Raw genomic sequence first — 24,261 nt, forward strand, 5'->3', positions numbered from 1 at the left:
ATCACATTAACATGCATATAATATTTTTCATTTTATATAGGCGCAAATACACAATAATTCATATGATTTCAGAACTTACATGATTCTGTCTAAAAAGTACAGCATTATTATAGGAGAAACGTTAGGGTCACTGGATTGGCAATTTGTAGATACTTATATGAATCTGAACAATTGAAAAATTGGTATTTTGCCCATACGAGTATTGACGAGTTATCATTAGATGACCATTGCATTTATCACTCTATTATTAATAAGTAATGCTTTCTCCACCCAAATATTTAGCATCCAGTCATGTAAAGGCAAGTAAAACAACCAGTATATAGTGTGTTGGACTACACAATTTTATTTGTTTCATATGCGTTGCGTAGCTGTTGAATTAGATAAAAGCAAGTAGCTATCTTCCCTAGCAAGTTTGAATCCAATGCCCAGTGCAACTATTTATAATGAAAGTTATTCAGTTAATTTGTTTTTCATTATGGATACAAAACACCACAGTAGCAAACCTATAACAACAGCTACGGAGATCTACAGTATAAAAATAAAAAAAATGAGGATTAGTGTATCAGAATTCAGGTAAGAAATTGCCATCATCTAGCTTTAGGAGAGCGGCTAACAGCAGGAGAGCCTACCCCAGGTCCTCCTTGCCTTGGTCTCACCGGCGAGCGTGGGTGAACTGGAGCTTGGCCATGACGACGGGGCCTGTTTTGAGAAGAGGCATTCTTGGACTCCCTCGACTGAACTTTCATGGCTTCAATATCTTCCAAAGTCTCCAATACTTCCTTCATTGATGGACGGCTTTTTGGCTCGTTTGCTAGACATCTGAGAGTGAGCTGAGCTGCTTGAAGAGCTCCTTTCGAGGGATACTTCCCCTCAAGTCTAGGGTCCATTAGTCTTGCCAGCTTCTTTCGATCCACAAGATATGGTTTTGCCCAATCTATCAAGTTGTGTTGATCGCTTGGTCGATTTGTGTCGAGTGCTCGTTGACCTGAGAGCATCTCTAACAAAACAACTCCGAATCCATACACATCACTCTTCACATATAGATGACCTGTGAATCAAAGAGTTACAGCAGGCATAAAAATGCAAGTTCAGGGCATCAATGTTAGAATAACAATGAGGGCTCTCCATTGGACAGCCTTTCTCAAAAACACACTCTTCTCACATAACATGTCATATTTCCATGCGGCAATTTTGTAGATTTTGTATTCAATTTCACAAGCACTGTAGAAGCAGTTGACTATGTTTACTAAACCCTAAACAATCAAAGAAATGTATAAAAGCAATAATGCTCACACCTATAAATTCAATGCATGTCAACACCCACGCTGACTTTATATCCATCTCTCCTTTCAATATGAAAATTAAGCAGTTTTATCACCAGAACATTTGAAGATTTTGCATGCATAGATGTCAAGTTAGCATGGGAGTTTGATTAGTGTAGAATCGGTTTTTCAAAGCACATTAATCAATATAAAACCACTTGAGTCAAAGTTAGAGGATGGTTTGCTATGATTTACCTCAATTATTACTTCAAAAGTCATCAGTAGAAGAAAATGTAACCCTTTGAATTTCTCAATTCTTCAAATTTAGGGTGTTCTTCGTTCAACATCATTATTGTCCTAAATATAAGGAGATCATTCAACAATCCACTTTCATATTTAGTCATTACATGTAGTAAAATAGCCAAAATTTCAGATTGATCTGTCACTCACAGGTGTGGGGACTCCAATTCTATATCATTTTTCAATAAACAAAAAGGTAAGGCAGTCTTTCTCTTTCATACTTGTTTCACTCACTTTCTAAACATTATTCATATGCAAGTAAAAGATGTAATATACCTGTAGCAATGTACTCAGGAGCTGCATATCCACATGTACCCAGAACTCTTGTAGTAACATGTGAGTCAGTTCCCACTGGCCCATCCTTAGCGAGCCCAAAGTCAGAAAGTTTTGCATTGTAATTCTACATAAAAAGATCCAGATAAATAAACCTCAACCAAAAAAACACTTCTGATGTAAGAAAACAAAAATGTCCTTTATTTAAAATAATACCGGATCAAGAAGGATATTGGAGGCCTTGAAATCACGATAAATAACGCGTTTCTCTGAAGAATGCAGGAATGCAAGGCCTCGAGCAGCACCAATGGCTATCTTTAGTCTCAGACTCCATGAAAGTGGTTCAAAAGCTGCACCTCCTGCAAAAAATACATGAGTTGATAATTTAAGAGTTTATTTAATTTCAGATGAACATATGGTAAAGTTAGCAATCTATATATACTATATATATTATAATGTGTTAGATCCAAATTTGTTTGGTGGAAAGCAAGTTGAACCTTGTTGGCCCCTAAGACCTATCTTGGTCAACTTTTAACTTGGCGTACTTGACCCAAGCAAATATTAGTTTAAGGAATAGTATTTTCCAATCATCAAGTAGAAACTTGAAACCAGTTGCGCACTAGACTGAATAGCTAATTGAAAATATTAGTAAATATGAACCTTTTTCATTCATATCATATAGAGAAAAATTATAATATAATAAGAATTGATACTTACTTCTGAAAAGGTGGTTCTCTAGGCTTCCTTTTGACATGAATTCATAAACAAGGAGAAGATCTTTTTCCTCCAAGCAGTAACCAAGCAACTTGACAAGATTAGGATGAGAAAGTTTTCCCATAAAATTAACTTCAGACTGCAATGAAAGGAATGGTGTGAGAAACTAGCCATGAAAAATGTAGTGAACAAGCATTAACAACCATGGTAACAAACAACAACAACATCAAATCGTTGTCCCACTATTTGGGGTTGGCTACATGAACCCTTTTTCGCCATTGTGTCTAGTTAAAAGTCAAATTTTTATTTAAATTTAAATCTAATAAATAAAGATCATTTCTAATATTTTCTAACCAAATCTTTTTAGGTCTATCTCTACCTTTCTTAACATACGTCGAATCTAAAACCTCAACTTTCCTAACTGGGTCATCGGAAGGCCTCCATTTAATGTGAACAAACCATCTAAGGCGATTCTCTCTAATCTTATCTTGCACTGGAGCTACTCCAACCTTTTCATGTATATGCTCATTTCATATCCTATCTCTAAGGGTCAAGCCACTCATCCACCTAAGCATTCTCATCTCTGCAATACTTAACTTAGTATTATGCTTAAACCATGGGAACAAACTCATCATTTTTTTTTTCAAAACAAGATTTCTACTTTCAAACAACCAAATGAAACCCTAACAAGAATCAAACAGTCACTTACCTGCCACTCTTCAAAACCTTGCATGCCTTCAGGGTTGAGTTTCTTTACAGCAACAACCATCCTAAGCCCACTTTTTGTTGGACTCAAAGTTTTCTCATCAACCCATCCCTTGAAAACCTTTCCAAAACCTCCTTCTCCAAGAACATTCTCAGCTTTAAAATTCTTCGTCGCATTCTTCAATTCTGCTAATGTAAACATCCGTAGGTTGGGCATCTCCAAAATCGTTCCATCTGTAAATGCTTCATCTGTGCTCACTGAATTGCATGTGGACTGCTCTAATGCACTGGTGCTAAATGTTGAAACTTTCCCAGTAGTGGCTGTGCAATTACTTGCTGTAGTTGTGGATGATAGTACTGTCATATAGAAGAAGAAGGTAGTGATCAAGGGGTGGAAATGGTGAGAGTTCTACAAAAGTTGTGAGTAAATTCCGATGTATATAATACATGTAAGTATGAATGATTCAAAAATACTTTGTATAAAAAACTGTATTCAAAACTTTGAACATAAAGTAAAAGTAGTTTATGTATATTACTCCTATAGAAAATTAAAAGCAGCGAATCTTACTTTTTCTGATTGTTTGGTCATTAGGAAAGAGACTATGTAAAGTAGATTCTCACAATTAGAATGGAGCTAATTCATTTATATCTAGGGTTTAGGAAAAGAATCACATTCAATATAATTAAAAGCAAACACTTTACTTTGCATAAGTTCAAAAGAAAAGAGAATTTGAGTCAAAATAATATGTTCTAAATTTGACCAAGATGATTTTTTTTTAATCATTAGATTTCTTTTTAATAAGTATAATATGTGACTTTATACTAATCTTAAAAGTAAATTTAATAATTTTAAAGCTAGAAAAAGCTCAGAATAGTCCTCCGATTATCTATATTTGGCTAATCAAGCACCAAAGCATCATGTTTTTCAATTTAGTCTATCAATTATATAAAATTGATTTAGAATAGTCCCTTGAAGACTAAATTGAGATTAATTTTTGTAATAATAAGAATAAAAAATAGACCACAAAATACAAATCAAGAAATACACGGATTTAACTAAATTGGATAAATGTAATACTCAAGAACTAAATTGAACACACTGAATAATCAGGAGATTATTTTGGACTTTTGACCACTTTAAACTCTTTATTACCAAAATTAAGTCAAGATATTCTGATCTAAAAATTTTTATTTTAAATAATTTTAATAGCATAATCATCATCATCATTAGTCATATCCCAACCTTTTTTTCTTCATCATCATCCTCATTTTCCCCTAAACATGTGCAGAGTAAATGAAGTCTATTTGACCACAACTGCTTTAAAGTTTTTTTATTCAAAGTGCAAAAATATTTGTAGTAATTAAACCAAAAACAAAACCTAACTGAAAGCAACAAACAAATTACCCACAAATTGAATAAGATTTTTAATGTGGTATAGAAGTTTGATCGAAGTCCAACTCAGAAACCCTAGAGTCCTTTCTCACTAAAAATCATTCAATACCAACTAAAACCTAAATTTGCTCAACGAAATAGATACCTCAAACTACCCTAAATTCCTATATGATGCACTGAAAAGAAGAAGGTAGCATAAGCTTCATAAACAGTGAAAAGAAGCAGCAATCCAAGCTTATCATCCAAAACTAATCAAACTAAGCTTTTTGGGGGAGAGAGAGAAAAAACCAGATGAGATTGCAGAAACCCAATTTCCAAAACATGGAAACAAAAAAACCGAAATCAATTTCTTAAGCAGCAATCAAAGCTTAAGAAAGAAAAATTATATAGAGACAGAGAACTAAAATTTTCAAAAAGTTATATACCTGAAACTGTGCTTACAGGGCTAACTACTTTATTAGAGGAACGACAAGCATTTCCCATTGTTAACAACTAAAAAGCTTCTTCCTCTGCTCCTTCCCTTCTTCTTCTTCTTCTTCTTCCTAACCTCTAAGAAGATTTTACAGAAGCAATCATGGTGGGAAGAGGATGGTCGAAGAGAGGGAAAGAAATGTTGAAATGGTAAACTGAGAGTTAGAGAGAGAGAAAATTGTCGCTCACTACGATCGTTTTGCCTTATAAAACATTTGATTAATCTGCTCTGATCTGGTCCAAAGTCGCCGCGTCAAGAAGCTCCACTTCGCTTGGCTAAACTTAACTCGTGGTTTCCCACACTGGTTGGTTGTCAGCCGGTTTTTAATTGTTTATTTTGTTTAGCGGACGGTTCTGATTGAGGTTTGTTTGGTACAGCTTTTTAAATCACTTTTTTTTTAATATTAAAAATAATTTTAAAAATAATAAGAAAGCTGTTTCAAAATTTGGTATGATTTTTTTAATATTTTTGAAGTAAAATTTTAGTATAAAAAACTACTTTATAAAAATAATAAAAACTCATCACAAATGAAATTTTAAAGTTTCATTTGGGACAGTTTTTTATTGCTTTATAAAACAGTTATGTAATATATATTTTTTTTAATCCAAAGTTTTTTACTAGAAAACTACTTCAAAAAATTATAAAAAAATTGATCCAAACGAAACTTTGATCTAATATTAATAAAGTTTGCTCACAGTGTGCTGGTTTGGAGATGTGGTGAACTCTAGCTAGGGGTGCAACCGAGTCAAACCGACTCGCGAGCCGGCTCGGTAAAAGGCTTGACGAGTCGAGCTCGAACACGGCTAACCGAGCTCGAGCTAGAACATACGTCGGACTCGACTCGTCGGCTCGACGAGCAACTCGTTGGCGGAGCTCGTGGGCGGGAAATCCAAATCTCGTGAGCGAAAAATCCAAAACAGTGGCGAAGCACGAGCGGATCTCGATTCTCGACGGTGGACGAGCTCAGGACAGGGTGGATGCGACTGATCTTGATCTCGACGGCAGAGCTCATCCATTGCTTGTCGGATATTAGGACGACGGATCTCGAGTTCTCGACGACGGAGCTCAGGAACACGTCGGACGAGCTCGAGATGTAGGTTCTCGACGGCGGATGTTGTGAGTTCGGGAGATGAATCTCGACGGCAGATCTTGGATGACGATGGACGAGCTGGATGATGACGGACGCGACGACGAGGGTGGAACCGCGGAAGTCGGAACTAAGGTCTCGAGATGACAGGCTGCCCGTCATGGGCACAACAACGGGCTCGATAGCGAGCTCGACGAGCCGCTCGATATGACGATGAGTCGAGCTCGAGCTCGGATTTTGAACTCGACTTGAGTTCGAGCTCGAGCGGGCTTTGAATGTCAAGCTTGACTCGGATACCGCCTAGCTCGAGCTCGACTCGTTTGCACCCCTAACTCTAGCTAATTGTCTAGTTGGAGAACAAGGTTTACCCTGAGGCAGTTATTTTATTTATTTTTTTATTTTTTTTAATATATTATTGTCACACTTGTATAAGTATATAATTTTTTTTTTATTTTTTAAAATTTTATAATGAGAAAAAGTTTTTTTTTTTTTTTAATTTAATATTTAAATTTAAAATAAATATAAGATATTTTTAATCTATAAAATTTAAAATTATTTTTACATTAAAATAAAATTAATTATTAAAAAATTTATCATTAAATATAAGTTAAATTATCCCATCTTTACTATTTTAAGTAGCCTAAGATTTTATTTGGAACAACTAATAAATAATTTTTTAAATAATAAATTTTTGCACTAAAAATTATAAATTTCTCTATGTTTTATTTTTATGCTTTAATTCCAACAATTTCTTATAATGAAAGTTGATCACAAATGGTGCCAAATATGTATGATTAGCATTTTTTTTAAATTAAAATAAATTGTTAGCCTCACAATCTTATATTTTATTTGACTTATATATAATATATTTAATTTATTTTATTCATAACTTAACCATAGGAGTAACTCAACATTTAACCATGGTTAGGTTACTCCACCTTCAACCAATTGCAAGGCTTCTTCTACTGAATGACAAAAGTCTCCAAGCAAAGCCGCAGGCATTTTTGAAGAAAAATGCCTAAATCAACTTAGCTGAGGAGCTCGAAGTTGTAATTGGCTTACTTTGCCAACAGACTTTCTTTAGGGTTTGATGGTGATGGTGATATCTTTGGCTTTACTTTATTTCATATTATTAGTTATATTTTAAGGTTATATTTGTGATGTGATGTGATTTATAAAATGGATTTTATCATGCACTAATTTGATGTAACTTTTTAAAAATTATCTCAAAAAAACATTTTGGATTTTGATTTTATCAAAATTATGGTAAAAGTTAGTGAAGTTTGATGAGATGAATCCAACAGAATTGAAACGACATGAATCGGAGTCTGGATTGACCTAAATTTAGCATTTATTAGCTGAATTAAAAATTTTCATGTTTTTTGGTGGGTCACACTTTTTTAATTTCGTAAAAAGGTTGGAGTAGCTCCAGTGAAAGATAAGATTAGAGAGAGTCGCTTTAGATTTTTTGGTCACATAAAAAGGCGGCCTTTGGATGGGGCCGTTATTACGTCCTCTGACCGGATGCAGAGGAACATCCGGTCGTAGGCAAAAAAAACTCGGTACTATGATGTACCGAGTTTTTCAAAAAACTCGATACACCACGGTACCGCTCCTTTTTTGCCTACGACCGGATGTTTCTTGCATCCGGTCAACCGAACGAAATAAAAGTTCCTTTGGATGATCCAGTTAGGAAAATAGATGTATTAGATTAAACTTACGTTAAGAAGGACAGAGGTAAACCTAAAAAAACATGAATAGAAAATATTAGAAATGACCTTTCTTTATTAGATTTAAACGAGAATTTAACTTTTAACATGGCATAATAGAGATAAAAGATTCATGTAACCGACCCCACATAGTGGGACAAAGGTTTGATCTTGTTGTTGTTGTTGTACACTTTTCTAATTCTTGCTCCTATATCCAAGCAGATATTTTGAGAAGAGAAATCGAACGAGTCTAAGATTAATCAATTTTAAGTTCATTATGATAGCGATATATCCAAAAAATATGAAATTGTTAAGACTGAGGATCAAAGATTCTCAACACATTTTCATTAATAACCAACAATCATCTCATTATTGACATCAACTTTACCAAAAATGCAGTTAATATCTTATAATATGCAGGCTTAATAGTTTAGAACTTTTTTTTTCTTTTTTTCTTGTTTTGGTCTCAAACTCTCAATGAGAAAATGAACGGCTTTGGTTATTAGAATCATTCTGCATCTGAGATTCTGCAGATGAAGCAGCATGGTCTGAATCAACATAAGGCTGAGAGGCAACATGGTTGAGTGCATAGACTATGTCGCGAGCAGCCGGGCGAACGTGTGGCTTCTCGTGGAGGCACATTGAAGTGACAACAGCAAGCTGGTGGAAAGGGCGGGATGGGAAGCGACCTCGAAGCATTGGATCAGCCAGTCGGATAAATTGTCGTCGATCGTTAAGGAAAGGGCGCGACTGATGCAGAAGAAGAAACATCATTGTTAGAATCAGAAGAGATTTGGTGTTGAAAAGAATGACTTGCATGAATAAGAAAATTGGTAGAACTATATGAAAGAAGAAGAGTTTTTAAGAGCTAGTGTGGGTATTCTAATCTTTTTCCACTTGAAAAAACATCAAATATCAACTTCTTATAGCTGCCACAAGCTAGCAAATTTAGTTGTTAAAAGCTCATTCTCACCACAAATTTTTGAAAATTAAGAAAAAAAGTTGTAACCAAAAAGAAGTGTAGCAACACTCTTAAAGTTATGAAAAAGCTATCCAAATGAACCCTTATGATGCCTTAGGGATAGCTGTTTCACAAAATTATTTTAGTAAGCTATAACTTCTTGCTAGTTTTCAAAAATTTCTATAACAAGTAGCTTTTCATGATTAAGACCAGCAAGAATACAGTAGCTGTAAGAAAGCAATTATTCAAGATTTTTAAGAGGAAAGCTATTAAAACCACGTTAAAAAAAAATCCATTTTTTTCACAATGCTTAGGTCTCGTTTGGTTGTCTGTAAGTTTTTCGTTTCCGATTTGAATAGGTGAAAAAGTTACTATTTTATTTACGTGACTTTGTCAAAACACCTTTTGTTATACCTCTGTATTTTTGCCGATCTGATAAGAAAAAAAATTCTACTTCTCTGCTGTAATTACCTCCATTTAAGAATGAAAAAAACGTCGGGGGAACCAAACGAAGCCTTAGACAACTAAGGTTGCAAAAAGCTACAAATGTCCCAAATGGTGTCTTTGTCATTTCAATTGTTAGTCGCATTAAAAAAATATGTCCAATGTTAACACTTCTATAGACAAGAAGATCCACAGAAGCTAAATAAAGAAAATAATTCAAGGTGAAATAGAAAGAAACCTACCCAAGAGATCAAATTCTCCTCCCCGGATGTCCTGGTAATGTCATATGCTTTCCTCCCTGTGAGCAGCTCCAAGAGCACCACGCCAAAGCTATATATGTCAGACTTCACTGTCAGCTTCCCACTCATAGCATAATCAGGAGCACAATAACCATATGTTCCCATCACCCTCGTTGATACATGGGTTCTATCACCAACTGGTGCAAGCTTTGCAAGTCCAAAATCAGAAAGTTTAGGATTGAAGTCCTCATCCAATAATATGTTTGCAGATTTCAGGTCACGGTAAATAACTGGTGGGTTAGCCACATCATGTAAATAGGCGAGCCCCTGGGCGGCACCAAGGGCAATCTTCGTTCTCATGTTCCAGTTTAGTGATTCTTGTCCAGGAGATAAATCTGAAAATAGAAGAATTTGGGGATCAACTATCAATATGTGAAGGAATAAAAAAAAAAAAAAATAGAGATCTGTCATACAGAATAGAAATCGCCATACAGAGATTTTTTTTACTGATTAACGCTATTCATTTATCCAAAACCCAAGTAAAGCAGGTAAAGCTTGTGTCTGCTGATACCGTGAGAAAAGAAATAGGCAAGATGATGCAGAGCATTGATATGAAATACTTGAGTTTGCATGTAACCCAAGAGGAAATACTTGAGTTCGCAAACAACCCTAGCAATAATAGGTTAAAAACAGCAGAAATAACACCAAAATCTGGGAGAAATCTGTCCGGCCGGTCCACGCGGGACCGGCCCAGCCATAACGAGGCGGAAGTTCTGCCTCCCGTTTCCGCACGCACGCCCGCCGATTCAGCCGCACGCCCGAATAGGAAGGTTTTTGAATGGATTTTAGGAGGGAAATTGATTGTAGGGATTGTTTAGGGAATTCCTTTTGATTTGTATGCATTAAATAGTTGATTTTCCTAGGTTTTGAGCATCTTTAATTGGGCTGAAATTTGAGATCTCTTAGATTTAGGTTTTCTTTGGGCTCTAGCGACGTCTAGAGATTTGGGAGAGATCGATCCTCCTCTCGAATTGAGGATCAATTGTATCTTTGCTATTTTATTCATCATCTAGTGGAATATAAGTTGTACTTTGAGTTTTCCTACAGTTTTCCTCTAATTCCCCACTGTTTTCTGCTGTTTTCCTGCTGTGGACAGTAGTCCAATCACTGTTTTCGCTATTTTTCAGAAAATCTACAAGTGTTTCCTATCAAAATCAACCCAAATATGATAGATTGCAATAGTGGAATCAAAACAAAACAAACACTAAGCAAGATACAATTTATCCTTAATTCGAGAGGAGGATCGTTCTCTCCCAATCTCTAGACGATGAGTCTAGAGCCCAAGACGTCAAGGAACTCTAAGAGAATAACTCAAAACATACAAGCCCTAACCCTAGCCTGTCATGTTCTTTAAATACAATTCTTCCTAACAAAAAGCTTCCTAACATAAACCAATTTCAAATTTACTTCCTTAAGCATTAGCCGCCCCTTCCTCTTTATAGTTGCCGACCAATGGGGGGGGCCCACTATGCTTGGGCGGAACCTTAAGGAGTCGGCTTAGCCCACCTCCTATAAAACTGAACCGGCCCCTCCTGGGCCGATTTGGTTGGTTCAGTTCTAGGGAGAACCATAACAAAAATCTTAGCTAAAATATTCCTTAGGGATAGTTGATCTAGTTTAGTAATTGTTTCTAGAAAGTTTTTGGGATTTATATTGTTATGTTATAAATAGCTGTTGTAGGAGATAGAAAAGAGGATATATTATTTATTATTATTGGTGTTCTTGCTCTTAGGAGTTGTCTTCTTCAATGATTTTTCCCCACATCACAAGAGACAACGGCTATCTAGTTTGTTTCAAAGAATATAAAAGCAACATAGCCTAGTGTGGATGCTTGAAAATTTCCATTTCGATGTTTTATAAAGAAAAGTTGAGAATAAAATACATGCTGCCAAAACTATATCACTAACTCATATAGAAATTTATGAAAACGACTTAAAATACAACGATCGCATGAAAAATTAAGTTAATTTTTGGCTTGGATTGACTTTGAATCAAAGTTGACAAGCCCGAGCAAGCTTGAATCAATGAGCTCCGGTGTACAATTTTAGATTCTAGAAGTCAACAATATGATAAATAGCTGAATATTGGATAACCCTTAACAACAATGATAAGTTGTTCAAACTTCAAATTTTATTTGAGAGATAAAGTCTAGGGTGGGTGGTGAGAGAAATAAGAATTTCTGGGTGGGGTGGAGGGAATCAGAAGCAAACCACGAAAGAAGGAAGAATACATGAACATCTAAACATAGGATAGCCCTTGACAAAAACAATAAAGTAGCTATGACAACAATAAATCATTATCCCACTATGTTGGGTTGGCTTCATGAATCCTTTTTTTCATTGTGTCCTATTAAAAGTCAATTTCTCATTTAAATCTAATCATAAAATGAATCCTTAGATGATAAAGTAGCTCAAACTTTAAATTTCCTTGAGCTTTGATCCTAAAACCTTTTTCTCATATACCAATTTAATGCAAGATCCTTTTGCTCATGAAAGAAATAGAAAAGTGACGGCTCTTTTTGGAATCATTGGATTTCTATGAATTGGTGAAAAGCTTTCCAATTCCTAATGCCCGAGTAAAAATAACTATAGATACATAAAAAACTAAAGATAGCATGATAGATGATTTATGAGTCATCTTTAAATATACATGAATATGCTCGATGTGATTGCATATGGATATGTTAACATAGAGATGTATTGATGATTATTTTCATAAAAATCATCATGAACATAAAAATTTTGAAAGTTACATTAAAGAATGGCACTTTTTAATTCATGTCATGGAATATTATTTTAACCTGATGATATGATAAAAATGATTAGAATGTCATTGCATTGTAAATTATGTTTCTTTTATTATTCATATTGCATGTCATATGCCCTTTAATTTATTCTTTCACAAATAAGTGTTATCTGTTGAGTTTGAATGTCAAATTCATTTGTCATAAAACTCTTCTTTTAGCATACTCTATCAGACTGCTTGGTAGATAGTCATGGCAAGAGCAAACGTTTCAACAGCTGGTATATCATTAATTTGGTACTTGAGTTTAATTTGTAGTTCCTTAATTAGATTTATGTTGAGTTTTAAGTAGTTTGTTTCTTATGTAGTTATTCTTTCATTTTCTTTCTATATTAGTTGTTTTTTCCCTGTTGCATTATTTTCAATCCTTTCTATATTAGTTGTTTGGCTTTCCCTGTTGCATTGTTGTTAAAGACTTCATTTATTCGATAAATTTTTTTCTTTATACATGTGCTTATATGTTCTACTTACAATTATTTATATATGAAACTTTCCCCTCTTTAGTACAAAATAACTATAATTGATCTTGGCTTTTGAGAATTATCTCATGAGTTAAGATTAATCTCTTCATCATGACTTGTGTTGTCGGAGTCTACCGCCTTCCAAACTGGGGGTGTAACACTATATATGACAGGATTAATGAAGCATACAAATTTAAACAACTCAAATGAAAATCACTATAGAATTTCTAGGAGAAAAAAAAAATGCCAGTAAGCAATTATGAGAGGAAAAAAGGCAAATGAACAATGCAACATAAAGGCTGAACAAATGAAAGTAAAAAAATAAATAGAAAAAGGCAGAATTGAAATGAATGCTTACAAAATAGGTGATCTTCCAGGCTTCCATGTGGCATGTACTCATAAACCAAGAGCCTCTCAGACCCTTCGGCACAGTAGCCAATTAAGCCGACAAGATTAGGATGATGCAGCATCATTAACATTAGAACTTCCACAAGAAACTCATTACTTCCTTGTAGCCCATCTCGATTAAGTTGCTTGATTGCCACTACCTGCTCATCAAAATTCAAAAAGGAGAAAGAATAATAGATTAAAGTTGTAACTTTAGAAACCAACATTCCAAACGACGATGGGAGAAGGTCATGAGATTTCAGAAATTTGCCTGGCCATTTTCAAGTTGGCCCTTAAAGACCCTTCCAAAACCACCTTCGCCGATCAAATTTGCCTCCCTGAAATTTTGGGTAACCATCTCGAGTTCTTTAAAAGTAAAACTTTGTGTACAGTTGCTATTATCTGCTTTCGGAGACAACGGGTTTGTTTCATTCTCTGCGAATTGAAGAGCCATGTAAATGTTAGATCTTTGGGGTTATAAGAAAAAGTAAAACGGGATTAAAAATAATTTAAAAGAAAAAAAAAATAAAACCATCTCCTAAATAATATACCCAAACAATCAATAACACGGGATAAGGAAGAACGAGCTGAGGACGTATTAGAAATTTTAAAGCCCGTCCGGCTCCTCGATTCCCGGTGGCGAGGGCTTATACAAGAAAAGCAACCAGTTTTCTCAGATTTTTCCATACGAACTTATCAAGCAATCTAGGGTTAAAAAGCAATTGAGACTTCAAAATTTTCGCTCCTATCGCTCCAGCAACCGAAGAGCGAAGGGGGGGACACTCATAGCCTCTTCGCCTCGGAGGAAAAAAAAAGAAGAAGAATAAAATAACGATAGAAGCAATGTAATTGAATGAAAAGAAGGAATTTGTATTGTCGGAACAGTTAATAGAGAAGGGATGGAAGTGAGAGGCGGATTTTGTTTCTTATTTCAAAGGTGACTTTTTTGGGAGAGAGGGGAAAGATTTGAGAGGTGGGGAGGAAGAACGCGAGAAAGCAGAGGTAACAGAAACGCCTAAATTAAGGAGGAGAGAGATAGAGAGGGAGATTCTTCCCTTAAACGACGCTGCCACCTGCTGCCATTGCCGCGCCATTTTAAGGTCTCCTTCCGTTCCACGCTCAAAGTTAGTAGTGCCTTTTTAAGTAGTCGGAGCTGGGTGGTTTGCAAAGTTTAAATTTGTTAAAAACAATTTATAGTTATTTACAATATAAATAAATATTTATGTTAGGAATGTGAAAGTATTATTATTATTATTATTATTGGAATAGTTAGTTCAATTAAGACATACTCATACACACATCGCATACACAAGACTTGAACCCAAGACCTCTTAGTTGGTAGTCAAAGCTCCCAACCAATAGATCAATATGAGCTGTGTGGGAGCGTGCATGGGCGGATCCACCCATGGCCCTCAAAAATTTTTTTTAAAATATTTAGAGGGGAGATTTTGAAATATTTTGGATATTTTGGGCATTTTGCCCCCCCTAAAAAATTTTTTTTGCCATACTTTTATCAATCCTAAGTATATTTGTCCATCCCTCATAAATTTTTTTTTTGCCCACCCTAAATAAAGAAGCTGGATCCGCCCCTGGGAACGTGGAAGTAAATCATGTAACAAAATAAATAAGAAAGTAAAAAATAGTGAAAATAAAAGGAACACCGGGATTTAATGTGAAAAAATTTAAAATCAGAAAAAAAATCATGGAGCCACATAGCCCACTCAACGCCAAGAATCTACTATAAAATAGAGAGAAATAAGTACAATTTTCTTTTCTCTCTGACTCTCTTCTTTCTTTTCTTCTCTCTTACATCGCTATCATACTCAAAACAAAAGAAAAATTTAAATAAATAACAACAAAGGATGTCACCCTCAGAAAAACAAGAAAGAAAATTATTCAGTCCGCCTCAAAGTGTTGTGACACTTAAACCTCTTATCCTGATTCGTCTCACGATGTCGCAGCACTACACAACCCTTTGGCGCTCCGCTCTCTACCGATTCTCCCAGTAAACTATGCAGCGCCAGACCCCTCGAGTACACTGCGTCGTGGCATTCGAGTCCATAATGTCGGGGCAATGTAATGAAAAAAAAAAAATTCAGGTGCAACGAGCACAACAATTTGAACTGAGGTCTAAGATAATATACAGCCGATTGACCGACTCAATTAGATTACACACAAACTAACAATTTATAGGTTTTTAAATATTAATATTATAAAAATCTTAATCCCCTTCTCATATTTTGATTAAACATTTTTACCTAAAATCCTAATTTTATCATTTATAAGATAATTTATTTAAAAAAATGCATTTCATTCAATTTTTATGCACATATTTAATTGATACTTTTATATTTATTTATATAATACTTTAATATAAAGTTATATCATAAATAACAATAACATTGTCTCACATGTTGACATATGACCATAGTATTCAAATGATAAGATAATTATTGATTTCAAATGTTGATGAGTGATGTGAGCATCTTTATCATGCATAGTGAGTGGAGAGCCACTATCATGACATGTAAGATGGTCATAGATAAGATATAGTGTGCTCTATCTTAGTTCAAAGCACATCGAGATGATGGTGAATTAGATGTTGATGTTATGTTAGAAGTTTTTTTTTTTTTTTTTTTTTTTTTTAAGTTTTTTAAGAGAATTCAATGATTTATATCCATATGATGGGATTAGTAATCACGATAAGTCATCCATCATATCAAAACTTTTAAATAATGCAAAATAATATTATCAACATTTTATAACAACTTCATATTTTATAATTATTTTAAAGTGTTTCCAAATTTTTATTTATTTTATTGTTATAATAATTTCTATCATCCTTATATGGGTGATTTTATTAAAATCTTGAATTAAAAAAAAAAAAAAAGCGGTGCTCTTCCATTAAATGTATGATTTGTCATTGGTAATAGTTCCTTAATAATATTAAATCAACAAGCTTACCTTTCCTGATGATGAAAACATGAATATGTTATTCTTTTAATATTTAAAAAATGCCAAAAAGAATTCATAAGGAATTAAGATGATATTGATCCGAGAGAGAGACTAAAAAAATTTATTTGTTAAGTATTAGGAAAATTCTATAAGATGGTGGGGGACTTGCAATATTTTATGATACATAATGTTGTCCATTATAAGGGAAGCAAAATATTAAGTTAAGTGTTGCAGAGATGAGGATACTTAGGTGGATGAGTGGCTTTACTCTTAAAGACAATATATGAAATGAGCATATGCGTGAAAAGGTTGAAGTAGCTCTAGTGGCTGATAAGATTAGAGATCCTTGGATGGTTTGGTCACATAAAACGGCTGCCTTCTGATGACTCGATCAAGAGAGTAGATATATTAGATTTAACATATGTTAAAAAAGATAGAAATAGATTTAAAAATATTTTGTTAGAAAATATTAGAAATAACCTTTTTATTAGATATAATAAGAATTTGACTCTTAATCAAACACAACAGAGAAAAATAATTCATGCAGCTGACCTCACGTAGTGGGATAAAGACTTGATACTGATGTTCTTCTTCTTGTTGTTGTAAAACTGTTTTAAAAAGCAGTAAAAAAATGTTTCAAAACGAAGCCTTAATAGATAAGAGCTTAGTTTTTAATTAAGAGGTCACACATTCTTAGTTTTTCATGAATAAATTCGCTCAAAAAAAAAAAAAAAAAAAAAAAACTTTCTAGTTTCTCTCCAAGCTTGTTCATGCATATGTTCAAGACAACTTAGTGCAGCAAACTAAAAGGCATACATAAATATCAAGAAAAATCATTTCTAAAAAAAAAAAATTTAAGTGCACATGTACATGCCTCAGTTCAAGCAGGAAAAAACTGCATTTTTAAACAGGTACCCATGAAGACACATGCATGCCTTTTTCTGATATTGTGGGATTGAAAACTATGGACGAGGTGTCACCTGACGTTGACCTTGCACGTCTTTCTCTGACGTGGTGGGTATGCTAAGATTCCCGAAATTTTCCCTAAACGGAAGAGACTAGAGGAGGCTGCCGAAATTCGAGCTGAAGATGCACAGAATTTGAACAAATACATGGGACCTAAATGAATTACAGGGAACATAACTTGGATGAATAACAGGAAACCAAACTCTAAATTAATAAATGCATAACCAAATTAAAAATGCAGATGCTAAAGTATGATTTGAGTCATTCTAACGAACATCAATGAAGGAGCATAGGTTGACGACAGAACTTCAAAGTAAATAAAACTTCTAATATGTACCATAACTCACACACAAACAACATATAACTTCTGATGTTCATATTAGTTAGCCTGTAAACTTGTGAAAGGAAGTTGAAAGAACCAACGCAAGAGAGCTCTTAATGAATATATTAATTCACTGGAAAGCTGTTGATGAATGCAACATTACCTCATACAAACATACACAATGCAGCTTGCAAATGAATAAAGTAATTTACTTGTGAGCGACGACAACAGATAAGTTGTGAATGTAATAGTTTGCAAATGTATGCGAATGTCTCCCGTGAACATAGTCAGTATGCAAGTAGATGTAGCAACTTGCCATTAGTGTGCGTGGGGAGAATCAATGATGATTGTAGCATGACTGGTAGCCAACAGTAGCACGCAAGAGAACATATTGAATATGACAGTAGGCAATAGTAATCAATCTGCTAAGAGTACACACTGTCAACGAGTGTGTACAGAACCTCTGCAAAAAATATGACAACCCGCACGAATCAAACTGAAATAGGAAAATACTTGATCAAACCACATTTGGTTTGAACACAAGTAACAGCTCTTGCATGCATATCCCTAATTACTTGAATATAAACATTATTAACTCATTTCTTTTGTAGAACTCTCCATAGCACTTCTCTTGGAACTTTATCATATGCTTTTTCTAAATCAAAAAATACCATATGTAGATCCTCCTTATTCTCTCTAAACTTCTACATCAACCCTCTCAATAAATGAATAGCTTCCATATAAAACGTACCTGGCAAAAATCCAAATTGATTTTGAGAAATATTAGTATTACATCGTTACATATGCTCCATAACTCTCTTCCAACATTTTTAAAGTATGATAGATCAACTTAATTCATCTATAATTCGCACAATCTTGTGCATAACCTTTATTCTTAAAAATATAAATCAACACTCATTCTCCAATCATCTAGCATCTTTTTAGTCTTCAAAATAATATTAAAAATTTTAATAAGCAGAAAAATTTTCATCATCTTCCAAGCATTTTTACACTTCTACTGGAATATCATCAAGTCCAATAATATTTCCATACTTCATTTTCTTTAAAAACTCTCTAACTTCAATTTTACTAATACACTAATAAAAATAAATATAAATATAAATACACATCTATTGGAATATCTTCAATTTTACTAATTCTCTATAACTCTACCAAAGTTTTAAACTAAATATAAATATACATTGCATTTGATAGAAAAATAAGACATGATAAAGACAAACTACTCATTTAGCTTCATTCCACAAAATTTTTCCCTTTTCTTAAACAAGATTTTTTCTTAAAAAAAAAAAAAAATCTTAAATTTGACCAAAATAGATTTAAAATTTATTAATATATTATATTTATTAAAAAAATTAGAAAATAATTCTACTAAATTGTAATTAGAAAATTCTAATATAGAGTTGGGCAGGACAACTTCCTAATTGCTTTTTAATATAAATTTTTAATTCAAAAATTTATATACTAAAAAGTTGCTTTAAAAATAATAAGAGAGCTATTCCAATTGAAGCCTAATACTTTGATTTTGTTTGGGATGGCTTTTCTTTCTACTTCTTAAAATGACTTTTTAGTACAAAAATTAAATTTTTTTTATTAAAAAGCCGCTTCAAGAAGCAATAAGAAAATCATCCTGAATGAAACCTTTATTTGTGACAATTATCTTAGGCTTCGTTTAGGACGGCTTTTTTATTGCTTCTGAAAACGGAGTTTTAGTACAAAAATTAAAAAATTTGTACTACAACGTTTTAAAAAGCAATAAAAAAGCCGTCCCAAGGCTTCGTTTGGGACGACTTTTTTATTGCTTTCTTAAACGGAATTTTAATACAAAAATAAAAAATTTTGTACTAAAACTCCGTTTTAAAAAACAGTAAAAAAGTCGTCCCAAACAAAGCCAGTCTCTTCTAAAGCAGCTTTTTAGCATATAAATTTATTTAATTAAAATTTTTGTACTATAAAACTGTTTTAAAAAAAAGAAAGAAAATTATCCCAAACAAAGGATGTCATAAATTCTAAATTTTTCATGAATAACTTCGCTCAAAATTTTAAAAAACTAAAATAAAAAGTTGTGAGAGTCTCTCTCCAAACTTGGCCATGTATATTTTCAAGACAGCTTAGAACAGCAAACTGAAAGGCATATATAAATATGAAGAAAAAGCATTTTGGGAAAAAAAAAACTATAAACTAAAGCTAATACCCTTTGTTGTATAAACTGAAGGTTATATAAATATAATGTACTGTAGCTCAGTTAAATTACCATGAAAAAAATAATAATAATTACAGAAGTAGCATTGGACAAAAGAAGCCAGAGCTCCAGAAAAAACAAAAACTGGGAAGCTCTAAAACATCCAAAACAAAACAGAGAGAAGAGAATTGCAAAGGAACACTACACAGGGATGACAAAAGATTCATAGTTGCCTTGAACAACAAGCTTTGTCAAATATGTGAAATATTTTCTAGCATGTTTACCCTTTTAGTAGCTAATTCGCAGCATCCCCTCTTAATAAAAGAATCACAATTCTACTTATCATAATCAATCAGCATTAGACTTTGTTTGGGGCGGCTTTCTTGCTGCTTCTTAAAGCAGCTTTTTAGTACAAATATTTAAATTTTTGTATTGAAACGCTGCTTTAAAAAAGCAGCAAAAAAACAGTCCTAAACAAAACCTTAATGAAAAAAAGTATGCCTGAAGCATATATAGATACTAATTAGCAAAATGGCTAACAATGTTAACATGGCTCATTAAATATTGGATAAATGGTACTTAAAGAAGACAATTCCTTAATTCATTTCAGGAATGTTAATCTGTACAAAATGCCAACACTATTCTACAAACATTTGGGTATTTACTAAAATCAGATAAAATTTAACTAAGAATAAGAAACCCCAAAGGAACCCAAAATCTACATCCATGGAAGCTAAGAATTGGGGTCTAGCACCTAATTTTTGTTTGAAAACCTCCCACAGTTCTAGGATAGTTAGACTAATATTATTCCACCTATATTTCTTCGAACGGATCACAATTCAGAAATTTGAAAAAAAATTACTCGGAATCCAATTTCATATGAATGAAATAAATAATGAACCTGAATTGCTCTCACAACTGCAATGCCAAATCAGGTTTCTGTGAATCAACTGCAACACCTTGAACAACAGGGCATGGCCCTTTACTTGAACTTGGCAGAGAGATTACATGATTTGTGGCTTGTGTTGGAATAACTCCTGGCTTGACAATCCTCTCTTGGTATGGAGGAAGGGAGGGAGGCAATTCATGACTGGAATTGCTGCTGGAGTTGCTTGAAACTGCACTTGCTGTATGAGCTTGTGCAATTACTTCCTCTAAACCAAAGTTTCCTCGAGAGACACTTGGCCTCGAGAACATTCCAGGATGAAGAGGAATGTTCGGTGTGGGCGGAACTTTCAATCCATTGGCAAGATGTTGCATTGTTGTGTTATGATGAAATTGGGATGAACCTTTCGCTTCACTGGAATCATGAAATCTCTCATGAGCAACAGTGGATATAGAAGCTGAGGATAGAGGAAGAGAAGTTCCAAAGTTGCAGTCTTGTCCAACAGAGTTATTCGTCAAAAGCTCCTCTTGCCTTTTGGAGTGTTGATCACCTCTTGATGTTGCTGAGATATTTGAATGCGTCAAGGAAGGATGCTGAGAAAGCTTTGTGTAGTGCAGGTGACAAGATTGCTGAGCATCAGTCTCCCCTACCCACCCGGGTCCAAACTTCATCCCTAAAGGAAGAACCTTCTCGATCCGTTTGGCAGCAATCTTCCAACCGATGGGGCCAAGATGCGCGGCAAAACGAGCCAAACTCCTGGCATATGCATACTCGACATGAAACCCAACCTGATTCAGTATAAATCAGGTAATCATGTATTAGTAACTGAGATCATTGATATGCAACGCTGGAAACTAGTTCATGAGATAGACAAGTCAATTAGGAATTTGAAGCATTTGATATCTAAATCACAACCACATTAATGTTTGGTACATAACAGCAATATATGATATGCATAGGCAAATACGCACAAAGACACTCCAAGAAATTTGAACAATCGAGTGGAAGTTATATTAGACACTCACCTGCAACAAAATCTTTTTCTCTCCATCAAGAGCTGCCAGCACAGGAAAGTCATGCATGGAGGATGAAAACTGATATTGCTTGTATGTATTACGGCGACTCTCATCCATGAAAGAAACTGTCTTTCCGTTATCCAAGAATCCTTTCCATGTAGACCCTGTAATGATAGTAAGGCCCTCAAGATTAAATTCCTCAAAAGCAGCTAAAGCCAGTCTTGACATAACTAAGTCTTCGTTCGGAACGGCTTTTTTATTGCTTATTAAAAATTTTAATTTTTTTTTATTAAAACTCTGTTTTAAGAAGTAATAAAAAAGCTGTCTCAAACGAAGCCTAAATAAAAGTCCGGAAAGAAAATTAGCATAGCAATTGACTCTGATGTGATGAAATCATTAAAGACCTGAATAATCTTCATTTCTCACAGATTTATGCTCACTGCCTAAAATATATGCTTCAGAACTTTGAATAAACTGAGTAGGACTGACAGACACATCTGCCATTCTTTGCTGATCCAATCCTGATCCTTTTCTCAACAAATCATTCCTTAATCCAGAAGAATGGTTTCCATTCAAGGCATTTGCAAGAGAAGCCTCAGAGCGAAAATCAGAAACAGCATGCTCAGCAGGAGGCCTTCCAACTGGCCGCTTGATACTGTTCTTGCCAGTTCCAGGTGGCCTACCTCTACGTACTATTTTTGGCTCCCGTTCACTACCATCACTTCCATGCCTTAAGTTCTCAAAACTTTTTTTTGCAAGCTCGTGTATGGACCGTGCCTGTGTAGACAACAACTTCAGCTTCTTGCACGATATCACCTTTTATAATATGTATAAATGTCATTGGAACACTTAAGATTATAATTACCTGCCGAAAGTAAATTGTGTCTGTTGCATTATAGCGCATGGCATTTGAGCTTATTAAGTAAATGTCTTCCTGCATTTAGAACAAGCATTACAAACACGTCAGTCTAACAAGACAAGGTGATCTACAAAGATAAGGAAGGAGAATAGCCGTTGCCAAAACGGTCAATACAAGTTGTAGTTTACTGCGTAAGGTACAGATAGATGGAAGATTCACTGTAACATGTGGTCAGATTAAAATACTGCAAATAAAAAGTGAATGACATACTCTTGTAATGAAGTTGTGGAGCCTAATTTTTCCCAAGACCAAAAATACGCTAAGCAGACGTGATGCTGGGTATCCAATATTTATTTCATCAAGAGCATTTAGGGAATTTTATTATATTCAGGTTCGCCTATAATTTTTTCTATAAAGAGGGCACTGTCTTTTATTTGTATTCAAATAATTAAGATTATATTTTTCTCACAATTAAATCATAGTAAAATCTATAATGATAGCAACAAGGTTTAGCTAACAAATAGATGAACTTCTATAAAATTCATGTGTATTTTTGTGCGGTAATTTTCCTTTCTATTTTAAACTTCTTCTTTTTGCTCTTGGTGTTTGAAATTGTCCTAACATGAAAAACAAAATCATTAGAACAAAAGCATAACTTATGTTCCAAAGTGACACAGTTATCTGGTGTGGGGTTTCTTCATTCCCTAAACAAACCCCCAACTCCACCTCCAAAGGAACCCAAACCTCCACTTCGCCAACCCCAAATTGAATAATTTCACGCTTCAGGAGATTTTTAAAGCCCCATGCTTAAATGTATTCAAAGGCCCAAAAACATTTCAGAAGGTATTCAAAGGTGTTATATGATAAGTAGCAGCCTACAATCATCTGCACAGCAATCACATGAAAAAGTGTAAGCACAATTATGCAGTTATAAGGTTTACCAATCATAACAGCTGTTGCAGGATGTACAATCATTGACTAGGATAAATTAGGTAGCAAAAAAAAAGATCAATTTATGTTGCTATTGCCAAGAAATTAAAGGTCTTTAATATTCCAATTTACCTCCAAAAGAAACTTCTATGCTTCCTACTTGTTTATGAAAACTAAAACAAATCAGTATGTGCGAACAAAAACAGTTCATTAATAAAACAAGGCCTAGCAATCCATTAAATACCAAATTAGTCAGCCATAAGTATACTATTGATCACTAATTGCACTATAATCTACATGCTATAATTCAAGTTCATTGTGGCATGGGAAACTCTTTGGAAGAGACTGAAGAGTAATATATCTGCACAATGGCCACCTAGCTTAGCTGCAAAACCAACAACAAAAAAGCGAATGATGTGTGCATTGGCATGCAACATATTATGGAGGCATTAAATATACCTCACATTAAGAAAGTATCAGATTTTCAAAGTCAAATTACAGCTTGCCACACAACCTAGTACTGATGAGTTTGAAGAGGTATTTAAAATTCTAGGGGAAAGCACATTGGTGAATCTCAAAATAGCCTACCAAAAATCATCATGAAATTCAAATCGAATATCATAATTTTCAGCTTAATCCTAACTCTATTAGGGATTTTTTAATCAAATCATAAAAAATTAAAAAACATAAACATTCATCAAATGAACACTGAAATTCAAAAGACCATATATAAGTCATATAAATTATTGTTAACTAATATACCGCAAAAGGGCTCTATCTGCTATGTTGAGCATTACAAACCAATTGATATCCCCAAGGCAAGCGATACAGATATCTAACTTTTCTGGTCCAATAATC

The 24,261-nt window shown here is 34.1% G+C and overlaps 3 protein-coding genes across 3 annotated transcripts in view; all 3 read right to left on the minus strand.

Annotated features, from left to right (window-relative positions):
* Window positions 1-411: 411 nt before the first annotated feature.
* On the minus strand, window positions 412-5,347 carry LOC110097713 (probable serine/threonine-protein kinase PIX13). Its single transcript, XM_020824253.2, has 6 exons — window positions 5,073-5,347; window positions 3,259-3,611; window positions 2,553-2,688; window positions 2,052-2,194; window positions 1,839-1,962; window positions 412-1,048 (listed from the first exon to the last, which is right to left on the minus strand). The coding sequence occupies exons 1-6, from the start codon at window positions 5,128-5,130 to the stop codon at window positions 588-590; spliced, it is 1,275 nt and encodes a 424-aa protein (XP_020679912.1). The 5' UTR covers window positions 5,131-5,347; the 3' UTR covers window positions 412-587.
* Window positions 5,348-8,232: 2,885 nt separating this feature from the next.
* On the minus strand, window positions 8,233-14,421 carry LOC110097714 (probable serine/threonine-protein kinase PBL21). Its single transcript, XM_020824254.2, has 5 exons — window positions 13,821-14,421; window positions 13,541-13,704; window positions 13,241-13,430; window positions 9,563-9,954; window positions 8,233-8,665 (listed from the first exon to the last, which is right to left on the minus strand). The coding sequence occupies exons 1-5, from the start codon at window positions 13,954-13,956 to the stop codon at window positions 8,390-8,392; spliced, it is 1,158 nt and encodes a 385-aa protein (XP_020679913.1). The 5' UTR covers window positions 13,957-14,421; the 3' UTR covers window positions 8,233-8,389.
* A 5,827-nt stretch (window positions 14,422-20,248) lies between these two features.
* The window catches only part of LOC110097706, a 33,402-nt gene continuing 29,389 nt past the window's right edge, over window positions 20,249-24,261 (minus strand). The window contains exons 6-9 of the mRNA XM_020824242.2: window positions 22,480-22,548; window positions 22,019-22,391; window positions 21,624-21,778; window positions 20,249-21,386 (exon numbers count right to left, since the gene is read on the minus strand). Coding sequence (XP_020679901.1) covers window positions 20,625-21,386; window positions 21,624-21,778; window positions 22,019-22,391; window positions 22,480-22,548 — 1,359 coding nt within the window. The 3' untranslated portion in view covers window positions 20,249-20,624. The remainder of the gene's footprint in view (window positions 21,387-21,623; window positions 21,779-22,018; window positions 22,392-22,479; window positions 22,549-24,261) is intronic.

Source organism: Dendrobium catenatum, unplaced genomic scaffold (genome assembly GCF_001605985.2).
Source record: "Dendrobium catenatum unplaced genomic scaffold, ASM160598v2 fragScaff_scaffold_669, whole genome shotgun sequence".
NCBI classification, from domain to species: Eukaryota; Viridiplantae; Streptophyta; class Magnoliopsida; order Asparagales; family Orchidaceae; genus Dendrobium; species Dendrobium catenatum.

What these genes read in the sequence shown, in the direction of transcription:
- LOC110097714 (XM_020824254.2), bottom strand. Translation starts at nt 13,956, where the DNA reads ATGGAAAAATCTGAGAAAACTGGTTGCTTTTCTTGTATAAGCCCTCGC. An exon ending in GCCAACTTGAAAATGGCCAG is followed by an intron (nt 13,431 to 13,540) that starts GCAAATTTCTGA and finishes TTTGATGAGCAG; the next exon opens with GTAGTGGCAATCAAGCAACT. An exon ending in CCTGGAAGATCACCTATTTT is followed by an intron (nt 9,955 to 13,240) that starts GTAAGCATTCAT and finishes TTCTATTTTCAG; the next exon opens with ATTTATCTCCTGGACAAGAA.
- LOC110097713 (XM_020824253.2), bottom strand. Translation starts at nt 5,130, where the DNA reads ATGGGAAATGCTTGTCGTTCCTCTAATAAAGTAGTTAGCCCTGTAAGC. An exon ending in CCCTGTAAGCACAGTTTCAG is followed by an intron (nt 3,612 to 5,072) that starts GTATATAACTTT and finishes TCTATATGACAG; the next exon opens with TACTATCATCCACAACTACA. An exon ending in TCCTGAGTACATTGCTACAG is followed by an intron (nt 1,049 to 1,838) that starts GTATATTACATC and finishes TTTGATTCACAG; the next exon opens with GTCATCTATATGTGAAGAGT.